General features: G+C 34.9%; 1 protein-coding gene across 1 annotated transcript in view; it reads right to left on the bottom strand.

The window, feature by feature from the left end:
• Positions 1-22,261, bottom strand: part of LOC111502771 (uncharacterized) — a 358,694-nt gene that overhangs the window by 321,544 nt on the left and 14,889 nt on the right. The window contains exons 2-4 of the mRNA XM_074173303.1: positions 19,191-19,300; positions 7,152-7,360; positions 2,764-2,952 (exon numbers count right to left, since the gene is read on the bottom strand). Coding sequence (XP_074029404.1) covers positions 2,764-2,952; positions 7,152-7,360; positions 19,191-19,300 — 508 coding nt within the window. The remainder of the gene's footprint in view (positions 1-2,763; positions 2,953-7,151; positions 7,361-19,190; positions 19,301-22,261) is intronic.

The raw sequence follows: 22,261 nt of genomic DNA, 5'->3' as shown, positions 1-22,261 counted from the left end.
CCCACCTTAACTCCTTCATCTTGGAATTAGGTAAACCATATCAATGCTTTCCCTCGGGTATAGCTATTATTGTGTGTCTGCTTAGCTGGACTAAATTGGCTGCTGGAATTGATATTCTATGTCATTACTTTATAATTTCTTTCATCTTGTTTAACCTTCCCTTCTGTATTTCTCTCTACTATAAAAGGTTTACAAAACCGTGACACATGTTTCGCTATGCAATAACTTTCTCAAGTAGGATTTGATTCACCACTTTTAGTTCGAAACATTCCATATTCTAAATACTTCAATTTGATTTATGGTCCAATCACATAATAAATTCTAATCTAGTTTTAACTACCTGATACCTTCAATGGCGACCACGGCAAAACCCAGAAGCCAATCAAAACAATTATTTCATTATCTTGTAAAAGCTGGTAAATATAGGTAAAAATACTTAAATCACTACTTAAAATTATGTGAAAAACAAGTCAATTAACTAATAATTTTTTTACATATTAATTATTCTAGGCTGACGAAGCATGATTTTCTGGTAAGAACATATCAAGTAACATGAACTTATTCAACTCAATTTGATCGTCCATTAAATATTGGGAATTTTTGTACTTATACATTTCTATACCTTTCTTATGAAAATCAAGAGTTTGAATTCATGACTGAACTCATGTCCCTCTGTAACGAGGTGAGTAGCATATGTTGAATTTATTTTTCCGTTCTGGAAACTGTTTCTATGTTCTTTCATGTGTGCTTCAGATGTTCTTCCAGTTAGATCTATGTCAAACACCAGACGAGAATCATCAGACAATTTATACACTCCTGATCCATCTAACAGAAAACACTTTGGTCATGTCACTTTGGTCACGTTATTATTATTAGTTTTAAACGCTATAGTTACACCTTTATTTATAGTTCAGAAATCTTCAAACTAGGCTGGCCCAGATATGTTAATATTCTATGATTTTTCAGCTCGTCTTTTGGAAACGAGTGATTTTCCTTTATGGTTCGACTGTATAGTTTTTTGGAGAGTAAAGAATCAATTAAATTGCTATTAAAACCATTGTTGATGGCAATCTGTTTTATTGCATTCATTTCTTTGCTGAAATTCACATCAAACGAGTAAAGGAACATTTTGGTTCCAAACTTTACATGTTTCTAAGTAATTTATTTTCTTTTGAGTTCCATTTATTGGTGGTAATTCAAGTTCATACCTTTACCTCATGTAACCTGTAGAATGAATATTGAGTCTTTCCTTTGGATTAGGTTTGAGGTCGTTGTATGAATTCTAAGAAGACCCTATCATACTTTCTTCCTATGAAAATGACTCGGTCATCAGCATAACATTGAGTGTGAAGTGCAGCTTTTACTGTACCCCTGATTCATCTGTCATTCAACTTTATATTCATTCTATTTGAAAGTATTGTTCCAAAATACTTTGCTTTTTTTCCTAATTACACCAAAACTTGATGCAGCAGGCAGTAGCAACTGTTCTTGAATTTTTGTTGCATTCCTAGGAATACAACTTGAAAAGATGTTTGTTCCTTTTAGAGTAAACCCAGGCATTGGTTTTGTTCAAACCGAACCGGATATAATAATCTCGAAACAAACAATTCCACTTTCTGCTTCAATAAGTTTTTTAGGGGTTAAAATGGACACAAATATGTCTTGGCACAATCATGTCGATGGAATTGCGAAGGCTGCTTCTAAAAAGCTTGGAACACTGTTCCGAACCAGAAAACTGTACACACCTCAGCAACTTTTGATCTTTTATAAAGCTCAGCTTAGACCTTCTTTGGAGTATTTTTCTCATTTATGGAGCTCTGCCCCTAAGAATACCTAAAGCAGCTGGATTTCATTCAGAAAAGAGCCATCCGCCTGATTGAAGACATGAACATCACATGCAACCTTGACAGTCTGGATCATTGAAGAAAGGTTGGGAATTTGTCTCTCTTCTATAGATACTTTGACGGGAAGTGTTCAAGTGACTTGGCACAATTGATTCCACCAAAAGCGGTACACAGCAGAAATACTCGACGGACTGTGACTGCTCATCATTTTGAGGTCAGTATACCTCGAACTTCACTGTTCAAGAACTCTTGAAGAACTGCGTTTATGTGGAATAAACTTCCCGAGAACGTTTTTCCAAATGGATTTAATCTCCAGCGATTCAAATCCAATGTGAATCGCTACTTTCGCAAATGCACCGCTCTTAGAGCGCCTTAAAGATTTTTCTGTAGTGCTTGTGTTTTGTCCTTTAAAAAATGTCATAGTATCCCTCTTAAAGGGAACCATTCTTAAAAGCCACTCCAATTGCATCATCCATGGGATTAGCTACAAAGAGTTGTGAATATTGACAGGACTGTGCCTACAAATTTTTTGAGTAAGTAATATTCTTTTCTCTTGTAATCAAATAGTGGATTCTTAAGAAGTATTACTGAAGGCACCCCTCATGTCAGTGAAGGCACAAAAAGCAGTGTCTATTGCCATGAATGTCTTTGCAATCATTCCAATCTATAGAAAATTGACTGGAGATTCTTTGTCACGTAAGCTAATTGCTTCTCGGGGAGACTTTCGTCTGCCTTAAATATAATTCTTATATACAAATTCATTATTTTTTCCATAATCTGCAGAAAAAAACACAAACTGAACTGTCAATTTTGACTGTATATCATTTGACTCATTATCTGAATAAACACGTCTATGTATGCTTAAAAAACAGTGGGTGTTGGTTACCTATATTTTCATAAACATTAATTAATAACTCACCTCAACTTTACATTTGTCTAGAAATAAAGCGTCAGTTTTACAAAAGGCATCTAGCAAGGCTTGTTCAGGATTAGTGATGAAGTATTTGCTTTCGGCAAGATACTGATGCAAATGGGCTGCACTGTAGGTTGCAGCATCATGTCCTGCATGACCATCAAATACTGCATAATAACTGGACGGACTCGCTTCCTAAAATCATAAAGGGTTCAAATCAGCTTATCTAAATACCATATGAATTGAACTAACTTAAAATGACAAAATGGCTTTGAACATTTCCACAGATAGCGAAAACATTTTATGAATGAAACTTACAATAACATCAAATAGAACCAGGCAGGGAAAGTTCGAAAATAACCTTCACATTTACCTGCAGGGCAAACCTTTGGCGAGGTTTATATAGTTTTTGTAGTAGAGAGGATTTGGTGAAGATTTTATTTATATAACTATGTTAAAATTTAAAAGACTGGCGAATTCTCCTTCTTGAACAGAAATCCGTGTTGACTTGTCCATAATCCTGATAGTCCATCACTGATATTTAAAAGTTAAAGCAAGTTGGCAGATATGATTATTTCGCAAAAGGTCGATAGTGTTTGCAAGTGAATAAAGTAGTGCTTTGCATGTCGCTTAGAGGTTCTAGTTTTTCCTCTCGTTGGGGTAAAGAGAGAAATGTATAAACCATGTCTGAAAATGATAGAAGGAATAGCGAAAACTTGCATGGTTGTTTGTAACACTAACTTTGGATTTAAAATCAATTTTAAAGTTGATATTGAATTATAGAAATATTATTGATTCGAAAAATTGAGAAATGAATGTTACAGAAATTCCAGTTTTTTATATATTCACAAATTTTGATATTCATTAAAAAAATTAAGTGAAAATTTCGAAGGATGTTTAGGGTCGTCCAACACGGACTTCAGAACTTTGACAATTGATAACGGCCATCTTGTTGAAGCTACATCTGTCAAATGAGTTGTCATTGATTCAGCCAGTTTTGCCAAATCACCATGGACGAATATAGTATTCAGCCAAATCACCATGGACGAATATAGTATTCAGCAACACGTACAAATAATAAGTGTTTTGTCAAAATGGGTGTTCTCTTCGGGCAATGTACCGCGCGCTTCGCCCATTTTACGGTCGCCATAATTGTCCTACCGAGAAGACTATTTGCAATGTGGTGGATAGATTTGAGTCCACTGTTTCAGTGAACGATCTATCAACACTCGTACGTCGACGTACATCTGTCGAAAACATTGCCGCTGTCTGTGAGAGTGTGCAGAAGACTCCGAGGCAGCCGATTTCGCGTCGCTCACAAGAACTCGGACGTTCGCAGACCACAACTTGGCCAATTTTGCGTCCTGACTTGGGCCTGCACCCGTACAAAATTTAACTGACCCAGGAAGTGAAGATAAACTACCATAGACAACGACGTGTGTTCGGTGAATGGGCTCTGGAGCAGTTGGTAACTGACTCTAATATCCATTGAAAAATCATCTTCAGCGATGACGCCCATTTCTGAATGAATGATTACATGAACAAACAAAATTGTCGAATTTAGAACGATACAAATCTACATGAGATCCAAGAGTCCAATGCATTCCGAAAAAGTCACCGTTTGGAGTGGATTTTGGGCTAGCGGCGTCATCGGTCCATATTTCTTTGAAAGACGTTGGCCAGGCCATCGCTGTCATCGGCGAGCACTATAGGTCGATGATTACTAACTTTTTTAGGCCTGAATTGGATGATCTGGACACCAACGACATGTGGTTTCAACAGGACGGCGCTACGTGCCACACAGTTCATGCCACATTGGATATTCTGCACGAGCGATTTGAGGGCATGGTCATCTCAAGTGAAGTTGATGTCAACTGGCCACCGAGAACGTGCGATTTGACCCTGTCAGACTTTTTTCTTGTTGAGTTTTCTCACATCGCAGGTGTATACAAATAAGCCATAAACCACAGCGATCCTCGAAATTAACATAACCTATGCCATCGGTCAAATTCAGCTTGATTTATGCGCCAGAATCATGGAGAATTGGACGTTGGAACCTAAACTCAAATTCCACCGATGACGACGGAATAAGTACGAATATACCGAAAAAATGCATACATTTCATAGGTGACCCTCTTACCTACTTGATCAATTGCTCCTTGGAAGAGGGGATTTTCCTGAGTGCCTGAAGATTTCAAAAATTGTGCCAATTCATAAGAAGGAAAATACACTGACATACAAAATTGCAAACCAATTTCCCTCATTAGGCCATATGAAAAATATGTTTCAAGCCTAATGATAACTTTTTTTAATGAATGGGGTCTATTTAATGTGAATCAGTTTGGTTTTCGCAAGGAATTGTCCACAAGTCAAACGATTACACAGTTCCTCAACAACGTGTACAGGGAGTTGGATAAAGGTAAAAAGGCGCTAGGGATTTTCATAGAATTAAGTAGGGCATTTGATCTGGTAGATCACAAAATTGTCCTAACAAAGCTTGAAATGTATGGAATCAGGGGAATAACCCAAAAATGGTTTGAAAGTTACTTAGAGGGTAGATACTACTATGTAGAAGTTAGCAGAAATAAATCTAAAAATTGTTCCCTCGGGGTTCCTCAGGGTTCTATATTATTTCCACTCTTATATTATTATATAATATATGTAAATGATTTTTTATAGTGATCAGTTCGTTATGTATGCTGATGACACATCTTTACTGATAACTCAGGATAATATTAAAGCCACAGTTAATAAAGCATCTGATTAAATAACCCAAACGCGGTTCTCAGACAATGGTCTCTTGTTAAATGAAAGAAAAACTGTGCTTTTACGTTTTAACCATTCAAGAACCACTCCAGATCACAGTTCACTAGTAACGTCAATGAATGGATCAATTCAACAACAATAGACAAAATTTTTGAGTTTGAAGATAATAGAAAATCTCAAATGGAACAAGCATATTGATTTGATTTGTAAAAAGATGTCCTCAATATCTTATTGTATTCAACAACTAGGCTGGAATGGAAATAGATAACTCTTACTAATGTACTACCATGCATACTTTCATTGTAACATTTCCTATGGTATTATAGCTTGGGGAGCATCTAGTGATTGTTCCAGAATACTCAAAATTTAAAAAAGGACCATAAGGTATATAGCAGGAGTTACTAGAAAGACAAGTTGCAAACTCATCTTCCAAAATCTCAGAATATTGACTGTTACAAGTGTATACATTTATGAGATATTAAAATATGTAAAATCGCATATAACCAGTTTTCCTAATCTTAATGGTAATATAAATTATAATACTAGAAATTCCTTACAGTGGGAAGTGCCAACACACAGATTAGTTGTATGGCTATCAAATAACTATCAAATCAAAAAGTTGCTCCTGGATAAATCCTAGTATTTTCTCAAAGAATATATGGATGATAACCTATGGGTCATAACTTAAGACCCTGTACATGTGTAACATTTTAGGAAGATTTTAATAACGATGCTGCTACATAAATACCAGATTATTTTTGGTTTTGACTATTATATACTATGTACATGTCCAACATTTAAGGCCGATTTTAATAACGATACAGTATAATAAATAGCAGATTATTTTAGGTTTTGACTATTGTGTATTATATTTTATTATCTATGTAAATTGTATATTGTGCCTTTAAGTGCACGGAGTTTGTATTTTTAATTTTGTATTTGTAGACGTTTTGACATACTCAATGTCATCTATAGATGATCCAACTGAATAAATAATATTATTATCATTATTATAATGCGTTTCACCCAGAGAAACCGTGGCGAACATTTGAATGATGTTATATTGCACACATAATGACAACAATAAGTGTTTCAGATGAATGAAAAATTTCAATGTATCTCTCACAGTCACTGTGTTTTATTTAAATTTAAAGATGGGAAACGTTTAATGGAAGACCCTATAGCAAGTTAAGTTGAATAATCTCATCAATACCGAGAAAAAAATTGAAGATGTAGATCAAATATTATGCTGAAGATCTGTAAAGAATGAATCATTCTATTTACTCTCTTCAAGCAAATAAGATGTATTCTACAAGCTATAAAATTGTGTGTGCATTATATTTCTCTGTAAGAGTTGATAAAATTATATAAAAGGAAATATATCATCCTTAACATCATAATCCATTTAAAGAATTTTATCTCAGCCAATCGATATAATAAATTTAAATGGCAAAATATAAAACAAAATGTTTTCTTTGTTTAAAAAAATAACGTTATCTCAGTTTAACTCATCCACACATTGTATAAACCTTTTTTTCACCTAGACCAGCACTTTAATATGACCAGAATTCTTTGCTCCGCGATCTTCAAAATTATCTGTAATCTAAAAGAAACATAATATGATTTACCTGAATATTGAACATGGTGTTCAGGTCGTGTATGACTACATGGCGATCTTCCATTCTCTTTCTAGAATTCTTGATAGCACTCGCACTGGTTATGCAAAAAGGGGTTCCTGGTGACGGCAGAGAACATAACATGCTGTTATCTAAATATCTCAGACATACTTCGTTCGTCTTTGCCATAACCGTTTGCATCAGCTTCAGTGGTTCATAAGCTGAAAAACATTTAAGAAGTGTTTTATTCAATAACTGTATTCAAGACTTTGAAATTATTTCTGATATTAATCAACTAATAATAGTAGTTGTGATATACTGTTTGGAACCTTTGGTGTAGTAATGAATATTACTGGAGTTTTTTCCCAACACCAAATCGTTATATTTACACCTCGACACGTGTTTCAATCACCAAATGATCATCTTCCTCTTGAAGGAGGATGGGAAAAAACTCCAGTAATATTATTTAATAGTAGGTCATTAGAACAAATGAGCCAAAAAATCATGCAATGTATTGTGAAACATGGTAGTTTAGTTGTCATCTGAAGTAAAGGAGAATAAATTTATAGAGGGTACACAATTCACGCTGGCATAGTAATGTGTAGTCAAATATATATATATATATATATATATATATATATATATATATATAGATTAGTATTATGGTAAAACTTGATTGGAAAATAAGAGAAATCAGCTGCACTCTACTTCAACTGATACCCATCACTGACAATTTTGTTAGCTGAACAATATAATATCAGCAATTATTACATAAATCTGTTTCGAATATAAAAGTCAAATTAGAGAATTTAAAACCTTATTTCTTGAGAGTTTTGTTCTGCATGTTTTGCATCGAATGGTAATCTTAAATAAGTGTTACTATGATGGCTGAAGAAGTCAGCCATTCATTCTGGCGAAACGTTAGGATGCAGTTCCAAACTACGACGGCCTTCAAACCCGAATGAAGATAGTAACACTGAAAATCTCGGCCGCGAAAGCCTTAAGTAATTTATAAATCTTAAATAATATGCCATCATCAAATGATATTTCTAAGAAGAAAATGTTATAGATTAATACCAAAATTTTCGCGCGTCAGAAAACTCAAATTTATTTTGTTTAGCATTTTTTCATTTGGTATTTGATGTTTTGGCTTGGTAATCATTAATGGTTGGGGTTGTGTTATCAGACTGTCATTAGTTGGCATCTTACAGAGGTACAACGTAGGTACAATAATACTGTTGTGAATCATCTAAAAAAAAAGATAACGCCGACCGCCGCTGGCCGTCGTAAATAAATTGTGACGTAGCCAAGATCGCATTCAGCCCGAGCGGCGTTTCTCGGTTGTTTTAGTTTTCGCGTCCTTTCGATGGACTTCTGGCGAATTTGCTATCGCCTTCGAGATACTTCAGCAGCCATATATAAACGCTATCCATGTACATATCGAGTAGTATCAAGTCAAACAGGCCATCACTAATCACCGAAACGAAAGGTGGCAGGAGCTCTTGGAATCCCTTGAGCCTGAGGATGGCGAGCTTTGGCGAGTCACCCGCAGAATTAAAGGGAAGAAGACTGCTCCCTCACCCATTCACGCAGAGCTCGGAGTGTGCTACTTCCCCGTCAACAAAGCGTTGGCCTTTGCCGACACGATGGAACGTCAGTTTCAACTTAACGTTGACGACAATGATGACATCGACCGCGATATTCTGCTGGAAGATCGGGTCCACCGTATCCTCAGGGACGATAACATCAGCCCAGCTTCTGCGGAAGAGGTGAAGGGTTATATCAGGGCCACAAAGGCCAAGAAAGCGCCGGGGATCGATTCAATAATAACCAATAAGTTGTTGAAGAGGCTTCCGGACAACTGCGTCGGAAGTCTACTTCAGATCATAAACAGTTCGTTGGCCCTCAGATACTTCCCCAGAAGGTGGAAGCATGCGATCTTTGTCATGATCCCAAAACAGAGTCAGAACCTGCTGTTGCCGCAGAATTATCGTCCGATCAGTCTGCTCTCGTCGGCGGCTAAGCTGGCTGGAAGAGTCGTTCTGCAAAGACTCAACGAAGAAGTTGAGGACCGAAATGTTCTGCCTGACGAACAATTCGGCTTCAGGAGAGAACACTCCACTGAGCTCCAGGCACTGATACTGGTCGAAAACACCATCGCAGAGCTAAACCAAAATCGTAAAGTTCATGTCGTCCTTTTAGACATCTCGAAGGCGTTCGACCGTGTATGGCACGGTCTTCTGCATAAGTTAGTCGCATTCGACCTGCCTCGGGGCCTGATCCGGTGTATTGAGTCTTTTCTGAAAGGCAGAACATTGCAGGTTAGAGTAGAGGGCTCTCTGTCTGGCAATAGAGAGATCCTCGCCGAAGTGCCACAGGGGGATGTGCTCTCTTCCACGCTGTACTCTCTCTACACCAGCGACCTTCCGAGGTCCGAGCGTGTTAAGATATCTCTCTGATATTTCTATTTCTGATTTATATAAACGATATCAATTACGTAGATGGTGATCATGTGATTAACTTATTTGCAGATAATAATAATAATAATAATAAATGCTTTTATTGAAAGGTTACTCAGTACAAGGGATACTAATCTAACCTAACAAATGGCAGAATTCAACGTCTGCGCATGACGAATCAAGGCAGAAATTGCTCTTCCATCCAACCAGTAAGAGATAACTTATAATAATACACATTGTTTGCTTAATTGAAACTAGAAAGAAGAAAAAAAAAGGAAAAAAGGGAGAGAAGCAGAAGAAAAGTAGAAAAGAGAGGCAATAAACGAATAAATGAAAATTATATGTTCTATGTGTGGAAAATCATGTTACAAATATGATGATAAATTTGATGATTTCTTCATATTTATTGTAAAAACATATGTATAGGTGTCAACTGATAACTGTTATAAAAGAAGAGAACCGGATTGTAGCATGAATCTCTTCAATTTTTTCTTGAAACTAAGTGGTGATAGGGATTTGAATTCAATGATACATTAATACGATGAAACCTTGCAAGTCGCTATTGAAAAGATGAATAATTCATTGAAAAACATTGAGTTGTACCTTGGAATAAATAAACTGAAACTTAATATCACTAAAACTAAGGCGATGATCATTACAACAAAGTATAAACAAAATAATATTGGGAGTAACACAGTCAAAATTAAAATTAACGAAACTGATGTAGAAATAGTGAGTAAAATTAAGTATCTAGGGTTTATTGTAGATAATACAATTTCATTGCATCATCATGCTGACTATGTAATAAGCAAAATATCAAAGAAACTGTAATTTTTTCTAGAGTGGCATCTGTATTATCAATGTATGCCAAAATAACATGCTATAATTGCATAATAAAACCTCATTACGATTTTTGCGGGACTCTCTTACCTATATCTCATGAATCAGAACAAATTAAATCAATTACAAAATCGTGGAATGCGAATAATATTACTATGCAATAGAATGACACGTATACATAATATGCTCTGTAGTTTAAGGTGGGTTAATGTCTCTCAACGATTGTATTATCAAACTATGATATATGTATTTAAAATAATAAATAAATTGCAACCAACATACTTAGTAAACCTTTTGATCACAAATAGTGAAGAACGTAATCATGATTTGTTTGAAGGTGGTTGACAATGTTTCGTGGTGTATTTCATCAGTTCGGACTGCCATTGTCTATTATAATATAAATTGATTTGAACTCCCTGAAAAAAATAAAGGATTAACCGAAAATAACAATTTTATTAAAAAAAAAACTTAAATTACAAGGAAATAACATACAAGCTACCACCAGAAAATAAAAAATTGAAATATTAATAAAAGCTGAAAATTAAAATATTATTAACAAAAATGAAAAATGAAAATTGAAAGATTCCAAACCAAGTTACGTCACGACGTTTCAATTGTTAGTATCGGGAGATAACCAGTTATCACCCGAAGACGATTGTGGATACTAACAATCGAAACGTCGTGACGTAACTTGGTTTGAAATCTTTCAATTTTCATTTTTGTTAATAATATTTTAATTTTCAGCTTTCATTAATATTTCAATTTTTTATTTTCTGGTTGTAGCTTGTATGTTATTTCCTTGTAATTTCAGTTTTTTTTAATCAAATTGTTATTTTCGGTTAATCTTTAATTTTTTTCAGGGATTTCAAATCAATTTATATTATAATAGACAATGGAAGTCCGAACTGATGAAATACACATCATCATGATACTAGATCGAACACCAATTTTCACATCCCAAGGACAAATTCACGTAGCAGTATGAACTCGTTATTTTTCAAAGGTCTGGACAGTTTCAATAAACTACCAAATAATATAAAAAACTCTTCTTCTCTCCGTCTATTCAAGAGGGACTTGGTAACATTCATAACGAAAAACTGAATTAAAGCTAATTTATATTTAAAATATAATAATAACTAAGACTTTGTTTTGAATGAACATATAAGTAAATATGTAAACGTGTATCCTATATAGAATATGAGCGATATATTTTTTTTTCTTTTTTGTGATTTTCTGTTATTTGGTTATAATAGACTAATTTATTTTGATTTTTATGTATTATATTTAGGTAAAGTACATTAATTATGTTTATATTAGGCTTGCCTATCTGGAAATAAAGTTCTTCTTCTTCTACGCCGATGACACGGCTCTCCTCTCATCTTCTATGGGTCGGGAGCTCGAGATCGTCTACATGCAATGTGCATTGGACAACCTCGAGCGCTGGTACCTCTAATGAATGGAAGATCCGAGTGAACCCGGACACGACTCAGGAGATAGCCATGGGAAGAACGATATCTTCTCCGGCCAGAAAAGTGAGAATCTCTGGAGGGGAGGTCGACTGACAAGCGCGGGTAAAGTACATCGGTCTTCTGATAGGCCGTAGGCTTACCTGGAACCCTCACATCACAACCGTGAAGGCAAAAATCGAGGATCGGATCAAAAGTATGTACCCTCTGATCAACAGACGATCTAAACTGAGCCTCAAAAACAAACTTACGATCTACAACACGATGTTCAAGCCTGTCATCACGTATGCTTCCGGCGTCTGGGGACAAGCGGCTCCGTCTAACATCTCCATTCTGGAGAGATTACAAAATAAGCTAATACGGATGATTGTGAATTATAAGTGGTTCGTGCGGAATGAAGCCATCCGCAGAAATTTGCAGCTGCCTTCCATCAAGCAGTTCATTCAGTCAAGGAATCGGCGAGTTTTTGATTGTGCAGAAATTCACGAAAACCCGTTAGTTAGGGAAGCTATTGATTACACTGTAGACGACCCCTCCCGATATAGAAGGCCCCGACACTGTCGAATGAGGCCCTCCTTCGACATCTTTCATCCATCTACCCCAGCCAGGTAGAACATCGTGAAGGGTGGTACTGATGTATGAGGTCTTTCATACCGCCACCACCTCTTAGTCATGAACCTATTTGTGTCCCTCTGACAAAAATCAGCAGCAAGGGTAAGGTATTGCCATGCTCCAACCTGTCTGAACTGAAGATGGCTGTAATATCGATAGTCAATTAGTCAAGTTTAGGGGACAGTACGGTATAGAGTGATCTAATAAGGCGATAGATATTTGAATAATAGTTGAAGTTTTAGTTAAAATGTTTGTTTGTATTAACAATGAAATGAAATTAGATTTGATTATTGTACAATGTAGTCAGTTATTGGTAAACCCACGGGTAGAACATAGCAATACCTACTAGGAATTTGAAAAAACGAACAGGATATCGAAACTTATAGTTAGTACACCAATTAAGATATTGAAATTCAGTTCAGACTTTTTTTTACATAAATACATTGCATATCCATAGCAATGCCACTGAGAGTTGCACCAACTAAAATCATTTATAAAAAACGACTTGAAACAAGATATATTATATGCTGATTTAACAGATATATACAATGATGCTAAACGTAAACATTCATCTCTACTAATTGAAAAAAGGTAAAGCTACTATCAAAATCGTATATTTAACTCATCAAATACTATGCGTACATCTTGGACAATTATTTCAGTATAGGAAAGTATAGTATAGGAAAACTGACCAAAATATAGTAATCAATAATAACGGAGAATTGACAGAAGATGCATCTGAAATAGCTTCTCTCTTCAACCAATTCTTCATCAAACCTCCTATTAATCTATTGAACAATATTCCTAAAATCAGTCATCTCAAGCGTAACAACGATTTCAATAAGGTGAGCATGTTCTTGCAACCGTTTTCCGAAAAAGAACTTCTTTTACCTTTAAAGAGAAGAATAAATAATAAAAATTCTGCTGGATCAGATGAAATTCCAGGATTTATTTTGAGGGGTGTCCTCGGGGATATTATTGCTCCCCTAACTCATTTGGTGAATTTATCTTTTCAAACAGGTTCATTTCCAAATGCTATTAAAATTGGAAAAGTCATACCGATTCACAAGAAAAATGAGTCTAAATTATTAGAAAATTACAGACTGATAACTATTCCATCTGTATTTTCAAAGTTATTTGAATATGCCTTTCTCGACCGTTTTTGGAGTTTCATTGAGAAGCATAAGATTTTATCTGACAAACAACATGGATTCCAGGGCGGAAAATCAACATCAACCGCTATATTATCTTTTTTCAACCGAATAATCGAACATATTGCTGCTGATGAATGTCCAGCAGCAATCTTCTGCGATTTAAACCGAGCGTTTGACTGTGTAAACCACGGAAAACTATTAGAATTGTTAGAACTATATTGTTTGAGGGGTATCCCACTAAAATGGATTGAATCATTTCTGGTGGACAGGAAACAATATGTATTTATACGAATAAACTCTAACAATACCAAATATAATAGAAAATCTGAATGTCTGGATGTTGATATGGGTGTCCCACAAGGTTCCGTCGTGGGACCAGTTTTGTTTACTTTGTACATTAATCAGATTGATTCCATTTTAAATAGTTATCATCATTCTGCCTATGCAGATGATTTATCGTTGGTATTGTCTTCACCTGACACTAATTTACTAAATGCTAATTGTAGTGCTGTGATGAATAACATATAAAATTTTTTCAATGAAAGTTATTTATTCTTCAATATGGAAAAAACAGAGGTAATACGTTTCCACAATCGTCAGAAGCCAATACAAAATCTTGATTCAAGAGTTAATCAGACAATTTTGACCAACACTCAAGAATCTGTCAGATTTCTTGGGGTATATCTAGATGAATTTTTGAGTTGGAAAACCCACTGTAATAAACTAATGGGCAAATTGAATTCCCTGAATTTTCTTCTTTTGAATCTTCGAAATGTTCTCTATGAGGCACAGCTACTGGCAATTTACTATACCCAAATTGATTCAAGGCTAAGGTATGCTATATGTCTCTGGGGAAATTCCACATCAACATAGGATGTTTTCATCTGTCAAAAACGCATATTACCTACTTTAGTACATATTTCATCTAGGGGCTTATGTAAAACTATTTTCAAAATGTACGGAATTTTACCTCTTCCATGTATATACATTTTTGATATAGCTGTTTATATTTTTGAAAATAGATCGTTGTTCGAATTGAATGAAGAAATCCATGGATATAATACAAGAAATAAACACTCCATGTATATTCCATTTACGAAAGTGAATACTGCATATTTTGCTCTCCAGTACATGGTGCCACGAATTTTTAACAAACTTCCAGATATCATTAAACAGCATAAAAAAGTGAGACATTTAAAAAAAAATGAAACATTTTTTATTGGAGAAATGTTTTTATTCGCTTTCCGAATTTTTAATTGAAAATTAATGTATGTGACTACCTTATCTTAAATTCATATTTTATTTTTTAACTACTCTTAATAACCTTAGAATTAGGCTTGACAATTCCCATACATGTAACTGTCAACGGGAAATAAAGATTTATTATTATTATTATTCGATCAGTCATCTTATTTATTGGATAGGTGTATAGAGAATTGGAATCTTTGGCGTTATATGAATCTATTGAAAAAAGCTTTTCACACAACAGAACAAAAAACCTATTTCCTGACGCGCGCTTCGCTAACCACGTTTTAGCATCATCAAAAAGAGCAGGTGTGGGAAAAGTATTTTCACTAGATCTAATTAATTGTTACCAATATATCTTGCTATTTCAGCAAGATATATGTACATACTATGTAGATACTTCGCCAATAAGAATATTTTCTCATGACAATACAGTATATTCTAATTTGTGTACCAGAAACCAAGTCGGCACGAGAATTGAACCCTGCGGTATACAGGACTGATGACAAAATCGAATCGAATGCTTTGAATATATCCAAAGCATGGACATGTTCGGAACTGATGTGGTGCGTTGGTTTCAAAGGCTCTGCTCATTGTGAATAACACTTCAAATAAGCGATTGTAACAATTCAACAGATGTTTCATGCATGCAAACAAAATATCACTATACCGACTATATTAGGATACGTTATCAACTAAATGTCTTAATAAAATATATCGATAGTTGTTTTTAATTTCGTCAACTCTATCACGCCAGATATTCCCTTGTATATTGTTGACTTAGTAAGATTTCTATTTCATTTGTCAAAAGTTAATCGATTGTTTCACTAGTCAAATGTATTTTTTTTTTAGGAATAGACATTTACTTGTTTTCTGTTATTTTTATAAATTGCACTATATTTTCTATTGACGTTTTTTATGCCAAACTAGGTGTTATTTGACCAAGTACAGCTAACTTCATAAGAAAAACAATTTTACAAAAAGGAAATTTCTAAGTCTATAATATAAATATGAAAGAGTAGACTGAGTTGTGAACAGGAGAGCCGAGTTCATAAAAGCATTTTTATTTTTGGCAACTGACTTCTTGCTAATGATCTACAAAAAATCTAAATAACGGTAAATAATTTGATATTATGTAATACTATCATTGTATTGGCACATATTTTCAATATGAATGACTACAAAATCGTTAATAAAAAAAAACTACAACAAATGTACTATTTGAAATACTCACATAGATACGACAGTAAGGCATATTATGATCAGATGATCGATATTTCTCCACCCTTTTCGTATTTTACAGAAAAATAAAAATACACGGTCAAGTTATTTTCAAAAGGGAAGAACTTTTGAACAAAAAAAACAGCAAAATCTTCATCCAGCCAAGTATGTGTGTCATCCCTCAAGTTTTTTAAATGAGAATTAAATTCGTAATACTTCACTTTTTTAGAAAATAATGGAGCTTGAAAATATCGACAATATGTTCGATGAAAACTGCCAAAATCTGCTGTTTAGCTAACGGCATCCTGATAATCATGCATCTGGGAAAATTGATCGCGAATCGAGAGTCAAATTTTCCGAAACAAGTTCCGTTTATAAATATTGAGAGCAGCAAATGAACCTAAGGAGATAGCTGTATTGGGGCAAGTTGCAATGAATAGACTTATCTAAAGAACAGAGAATTAGAGATAAACTGCTTGCTAGTCCCAACAGGATTCTTCTGGTCGGTAGCAAAAGCTGTTAATCAAAATACTCAATTCCACCACTAAGACAAGCGGATGGTTCAATTGCAACAAGAGCCATAGAAAAAGCAAATCTACTAGCTGAACAATTTGTGTCCCACTCCACAGTCGATTTTCTGGGAAAGCCACCATCCACTATTTCCACACTAGAATACACAATGGCGAAAATTACTTTTCGACAACATTTAGTCAAGCGAATTTTGAAACAGCTCAATATCAACAAGGCCTCTGGTCCCGATGAAATGCCCGTCATAGTACTTAAAAATTTCGCAATTGATCTCGCACCAGTATTTTGCAGACTTTTCCACCTGTCTTACAAGAATAGGGGTTTTCCTTCTTGTTGACAGATTGCTCGCGTTCAGCCCATTCCCAAAAAGGGCAAAAAAAATCATTCAAATAACTAAAGACGAGTCGCTTTGCTAACAGTGCTATCCCTGCAAGTGGCCGTCGATGGATATATCTCGAATACTTTTACCATCCACGCTGGTGTTCTCTATTGTCCCATATTGTCTGCCACCCTCTTTTTATTGTATATCAACAACTTATTGGAAAAAACCAAGAATCCAATATGTTGCTTTGCTGACGACAGCACACTTGTTTCGTCATTCCATTTGGATTCCAGAACATCGGCTGCGCATGCACATCTTCACCGGCAGCAGGAGGTTGCATATCTTAATGAGGATCTAGAAGTGATTTTGAATTGGGGTAAAAGTAACTAGGTTCAATTCAATGCCACGAAAACCCAGGCATCGATTTCCTCCAAAAAGATAAATGTCTCCGAACCGGATATAATAATGTCAGGACAGACAATTCCGCTTCATGCTTCGATAAGTTTGTTGGAGGTTAAAATAGACACCAATATGTCTTGGCACAATCATGTCGCTGGAATTGTAAAGGCTGCTTCTCAAAGGCTTGAAACACTGTTCCGAACCAGAAAACTGTACACACCTCAGCAACTTTTGATGCTTTATAAAGCTCAGATCAGACCTTCTTTGGCACAATCATGTCACTGGAACTGCGAAGGCTGCTTCTCAAAAGCTTGGAACACTGTTCCGAACCAGAAAACTACACACCTCAGCAATTTTTGATGCTTTATAAAGGTCAGATCAGACTTTCTTTGGAGTATTGTTCTCATGATGGAGATCCGCCCCCAAGCATACCCTGAAGATGCTGGATTTCATCCAGAAAAGAGCCATCCGCCTGATTGGAGACGCGAACAACACTTGTTCCAGACTTCATAGTCTGGAACATCGAAGAAAGGTTGGAGATTTGGCTATCTTCAAGAGATACTTTCACGGGAAGTGTTCAAGTGACTTGGGACAGTTTATTCCACCACATATCAGAAACACGCGATGGACTGTGGCTGCTCATCATTTTGAGGTTCAACTCGGTACACCTGGAATTTCACTGTTTAAGAACTCTTTCATGTGGAGAACATTTTTACAAATGACTTCAATCTCTTGCGATTCAAATCCAATGTGAATCACTACTTTCGCACAGGCACCGCTCTTAGAGCGCTTTAAGGATTTTCCTGTAGTGCTTGTGTTTTGTCCTTAAAAAATATTCGTTCAGTGTAAGAACTGAATGAATACGACTTTTACCGTCGCTGGCAAATTTAGGAAATTATATGTGATCGAGCATTCAATAGTTATTTTCTATTCAAAGTGTGTTTTTTATACGAGCGTATTTTTTTCTTGAATGATTTTGTGAATTGTCATATTTGTCGTTAATGTGATTAGATGTCCATATTTCTAAAAGAGTGGATTGATCTTTAAAAATTCTCTTTTTAATGAGGTATCACTTGACCCCTATTTCCATTTGAGAAATGTCACCCCCACTCAGAGGATTGAAGTGTTTGTTTCAAAAGTTGTAGCTTTCACAAAAAAACTTGATGTTTTTGAATTTTTCCGTAAAGCTCTTTTCCACTCTAATGTCTTGCGGTACGTTTTCGATGGTCAGTCACCCTGTATATATTTGCATGCTCACTTCAATATCGACTTTGGTCGCCTTTTATGATATTCGTTATTAACAGACCCACGGCCATAACGAAATTCTCCAAACCATCTTTTCTGACGGTACAAAAGTTGAAGGAGTCAATTCTTTATGTATTTTATGTATTCTTGCCGAGTTGGACTTTTCTTAGGATCTTAAAAAACCTTCACAAGTAATGTATATTACTGGAGTTTTTTCCCAACACCAAATCGTTATTTTTACACCTCGACACGTGTTTCGATTACCAAGTGATCATCTTCAAGAGGAAGATAAAACTTAAAAATAACGATTTGGTGTTGGAAAAAAACTCCAGTAATATTCATTACTACACCAAAGGTTCCAAAAAGTACATCATAAGTTCACAAGTAATCTTGGGTAATAAAAGACAACTTTTACGAATATTATGATGCTAGGTACATTTTATAGCGCAGTCTTGTGGTGATTTGTAAAAACGTGAAGGGAAACCCTGATGAATTTCACTACCAATACTCCGATAAAATACAAATGTATCTCACAAAAACCAAGTATAATTAATACTTACCGTTATCTGTGATGTTGAAGCCGCAATTCACCGGTTGCTTCTTGCAGGCCTTTCTTATTTCTTCTATTACTGTTTTGATAAGAGGTGCAACTAAATTTGATGGGCATTTTCTAAAACAATATGTATTATATTCAATAAGAGTGGACCAATGTCAGAATTTTCACATATAACGGATTTCTACAAGGACGACAAAGGATTTAAACACATGGGCGTGTTAGTAAGTGAAGGAAATTGGCATAACTTTAGTCTCACCACCACGACCATCACCTTGGAACTCGCATCTGATACTTTTTGGAACATATTTACCAAATTTTAAACGGAAAATTGTGTTTCAATCTACAAAAACTTGTATAACTATTATATGAAACAAGTTACGAAGATAAACTATATAATCATAATTAGATATATGTGGCTCGTTATAAAAATTAGAGAACACCTCATTATCATGAATATTACTCGAGTTTTATTCCAACACCAAACCGTTATTTTTAACACCTCGACCCTTGAAGATGATCACTTGGTGATCGAAACACGTGTCGAGGTGTTAAAATAACGGTTTAGTGTTAGGATAAAACTCCAGTAATATTCATTACTACACTAGAGGTTACAAACAGAGCATCACAAGTACCTCATTAGCATTATTGTTTGAAGTCTTCATCCACGAATTCTTACAATAGAAAACTTAGAAAAATTAACACAAGAACTTGTCTAAAAGTCCTTGCAAGAATTATATACATTTATTATCGTGATTACTCAAATGTTATTATAAACAGTCATTTCTAATACAATTCTCTCACACATCAGTCACATATTTCGGACTCAGTGGAAACCCAACTTATTCAAATACCTCTTTTCAAATAAAGTAGTTGTAATGAGTTTTTGTTTGAAAGACTGTTTCATTTTTGTGTTAGATTCAAAAAAACAATATTCATTACCCAATCACCTCTCGAATGAAATAAACAACTATTTTGCCCAATTCGTACAAAAATGTTTCTAATAATCGTGATGAAAATGTTGAATTTTATAGCAATTATTATTTAATCAGGCAAGATAACTTCTCATTTTGATTCGCTACTGAAGAAGCTATTCATGAAATCCTGAATGATATTAAAAGTCAAGCTTCAGGGGTTGATAATATTTCAATTAGAATGTTGAAACTTTGTAGCCCGTTTATAGATAAATATAACACACATATCATCAATTGTTGTTTTGAACGTTCATATTTTCCAGACCTGTGGAAAATTGCTGTTGGCAAACCATTCCCAAAAATAATGATCCAGCTAGTTATTCTGATCTCAGAATTATCAGTATACTCTCAACCATGAGTAAAATTTTTGAAAGAGTTATTTATTTACAAATTAATGAATATTTCAATACCAATAATCGTTATCACCATCGCAATGTGGTTTTAGGCAGGATTTTAGTACGGCTACAGCTCTTGCTACTGTTACGCAACATATTGTTGATGGATTTGATAGGGAAATGATTAGCACTCTGGTTCTACTAGATTTTTCGAAAGCATTCGATACCATCAATCATGAGGTGATTTACATGAAACTCAAATATTATGGTTTTGATAGTGCTGCCTTATTTCTCATCTGATCTTATTTACTTGGTAGATCTCAAAAAATTGTTGTTGGTGGTCATCACTCCCTACCTCTTGATATTCTATCAGGAGTACCACAGGGTTCCATTTTGGGACCTTCATTGTTCATCATTTATACTACTGACATTTTCTCCTCCATCAAGAAATGTAAAATACAGACGTATGCTGATGACATACAATTATACATGTACTTTAAAATCGATGAGTATGCTGAGGCACAAAATCTCTTCAACACTGATTTTAATTTGATCAATGGGCTATCAAGAGAACATGACTTGTAAGTTAATCCTAAGGAAACAATGGTGATGCATTTTGGATCGCATAAGAATCATAAATTTGCAGAAAACATTTCCATTTAGAACTAGGTCATACTATCTTGACTCCTGTCAATACAGCTAAAAACTTAGGGTTGATGCTTGACACTGATCTTAGATTCACTAGTCATGTTAAAAATTTAAAGAAAAAAGCTTATATGTCATTGAAACTGTTATACTGTAATCGTTTTATCTTGAGCCAGCCTCTAAAAAGAATGCTCTGTGATAGTTTGGCTAAACCATTTCAACTACTGTGACTTCATATATGGGCCATACTTATATGATTCAGATAAAAAAACAATACAAAAAGTGCAAAATTCTTGTTGCCGCCTAATTTATGGACTTCGTAAGTGTGATTCAATTTCTGAAGCCTTTAAAAACTCCCGCTGGCTCAATATGAAAAAACCTATGAATCATCATTTGGGTTGTTTTGTTCATAAATTGATTACCCTTCCCCATTCTTCCCTTTTAATAGAAAAACTAATTCTGCGTGAATATATTCACTTAAGAAACATCAGACATAAAAACAAATTAGCTATGCCCCAACATCGCACTGCACAGTTTCAGAGATCATTTCTTTTCGGTGCTGTAAAACTCTATAATTCATTGCCCGAGCAATTGAAGAGATTCAATATCAGGAAATTCAAATACAAATATAAAAATTATATCTCTGATAGTCAGTAATGTCAACTTCTGCTCATTGGATAAATTAATAAACAACAGATCAATTAAATTTAATTATTTATCAACTCTCTTCAGAAGGTAATCACAAATTATTATTTTTATTTATGTTTCTTATTTCGTGGTACCATCACTGTTAATTGTCTTTTTATTTCTGTATGTTCGCCTGCATTGTGGAGTGGTGCTTGTTGGTTAAGTTAGAGTAGCTTTGAGCTAGACTTCGCCAATGAGTAACAGAATCTCCTGTAACTTATTTACATTTTCAAGTGTATCCTCGTATTGTTTTTTGTATTATCAATAAAACCGATTTATTATTATTATTATTAATTTTATTTCAGGGAAAAAATGTAATGTGCAGAAGTACAAATCAAAAGGTATAAAACTGTTGAGGCCTTGGTGGCAACTTCAAGAATTAATCGCTCATTTTATACATGGTCAAAAATAGCATCAAGCTCTTCACTTCCGTCATG

This window comes from Leptinotarsa decemlineata, unplaced genomic scaffold (genome assembly GCF_025532065.1).
Source record: "Leptinotarsa decemlineata unplaced genomic scaffold, Ldec_3_MD MMD2_tig00000218_RagTag_RagTag, whole genome shotgun sequence".
NCBI classification, from domain to species: domain Eukaryota; kingdom Metazoa; phylum Arthropoda; class Insecta; order Coleoptera; family Chrysomelidae; genus Leptinotarsa; species Leptinotarsa decemlineata.
Note: the sequence above shows the minus strand (reverse complement) of the source record. Positions and strands in the feature narration are given on the sequence as shown.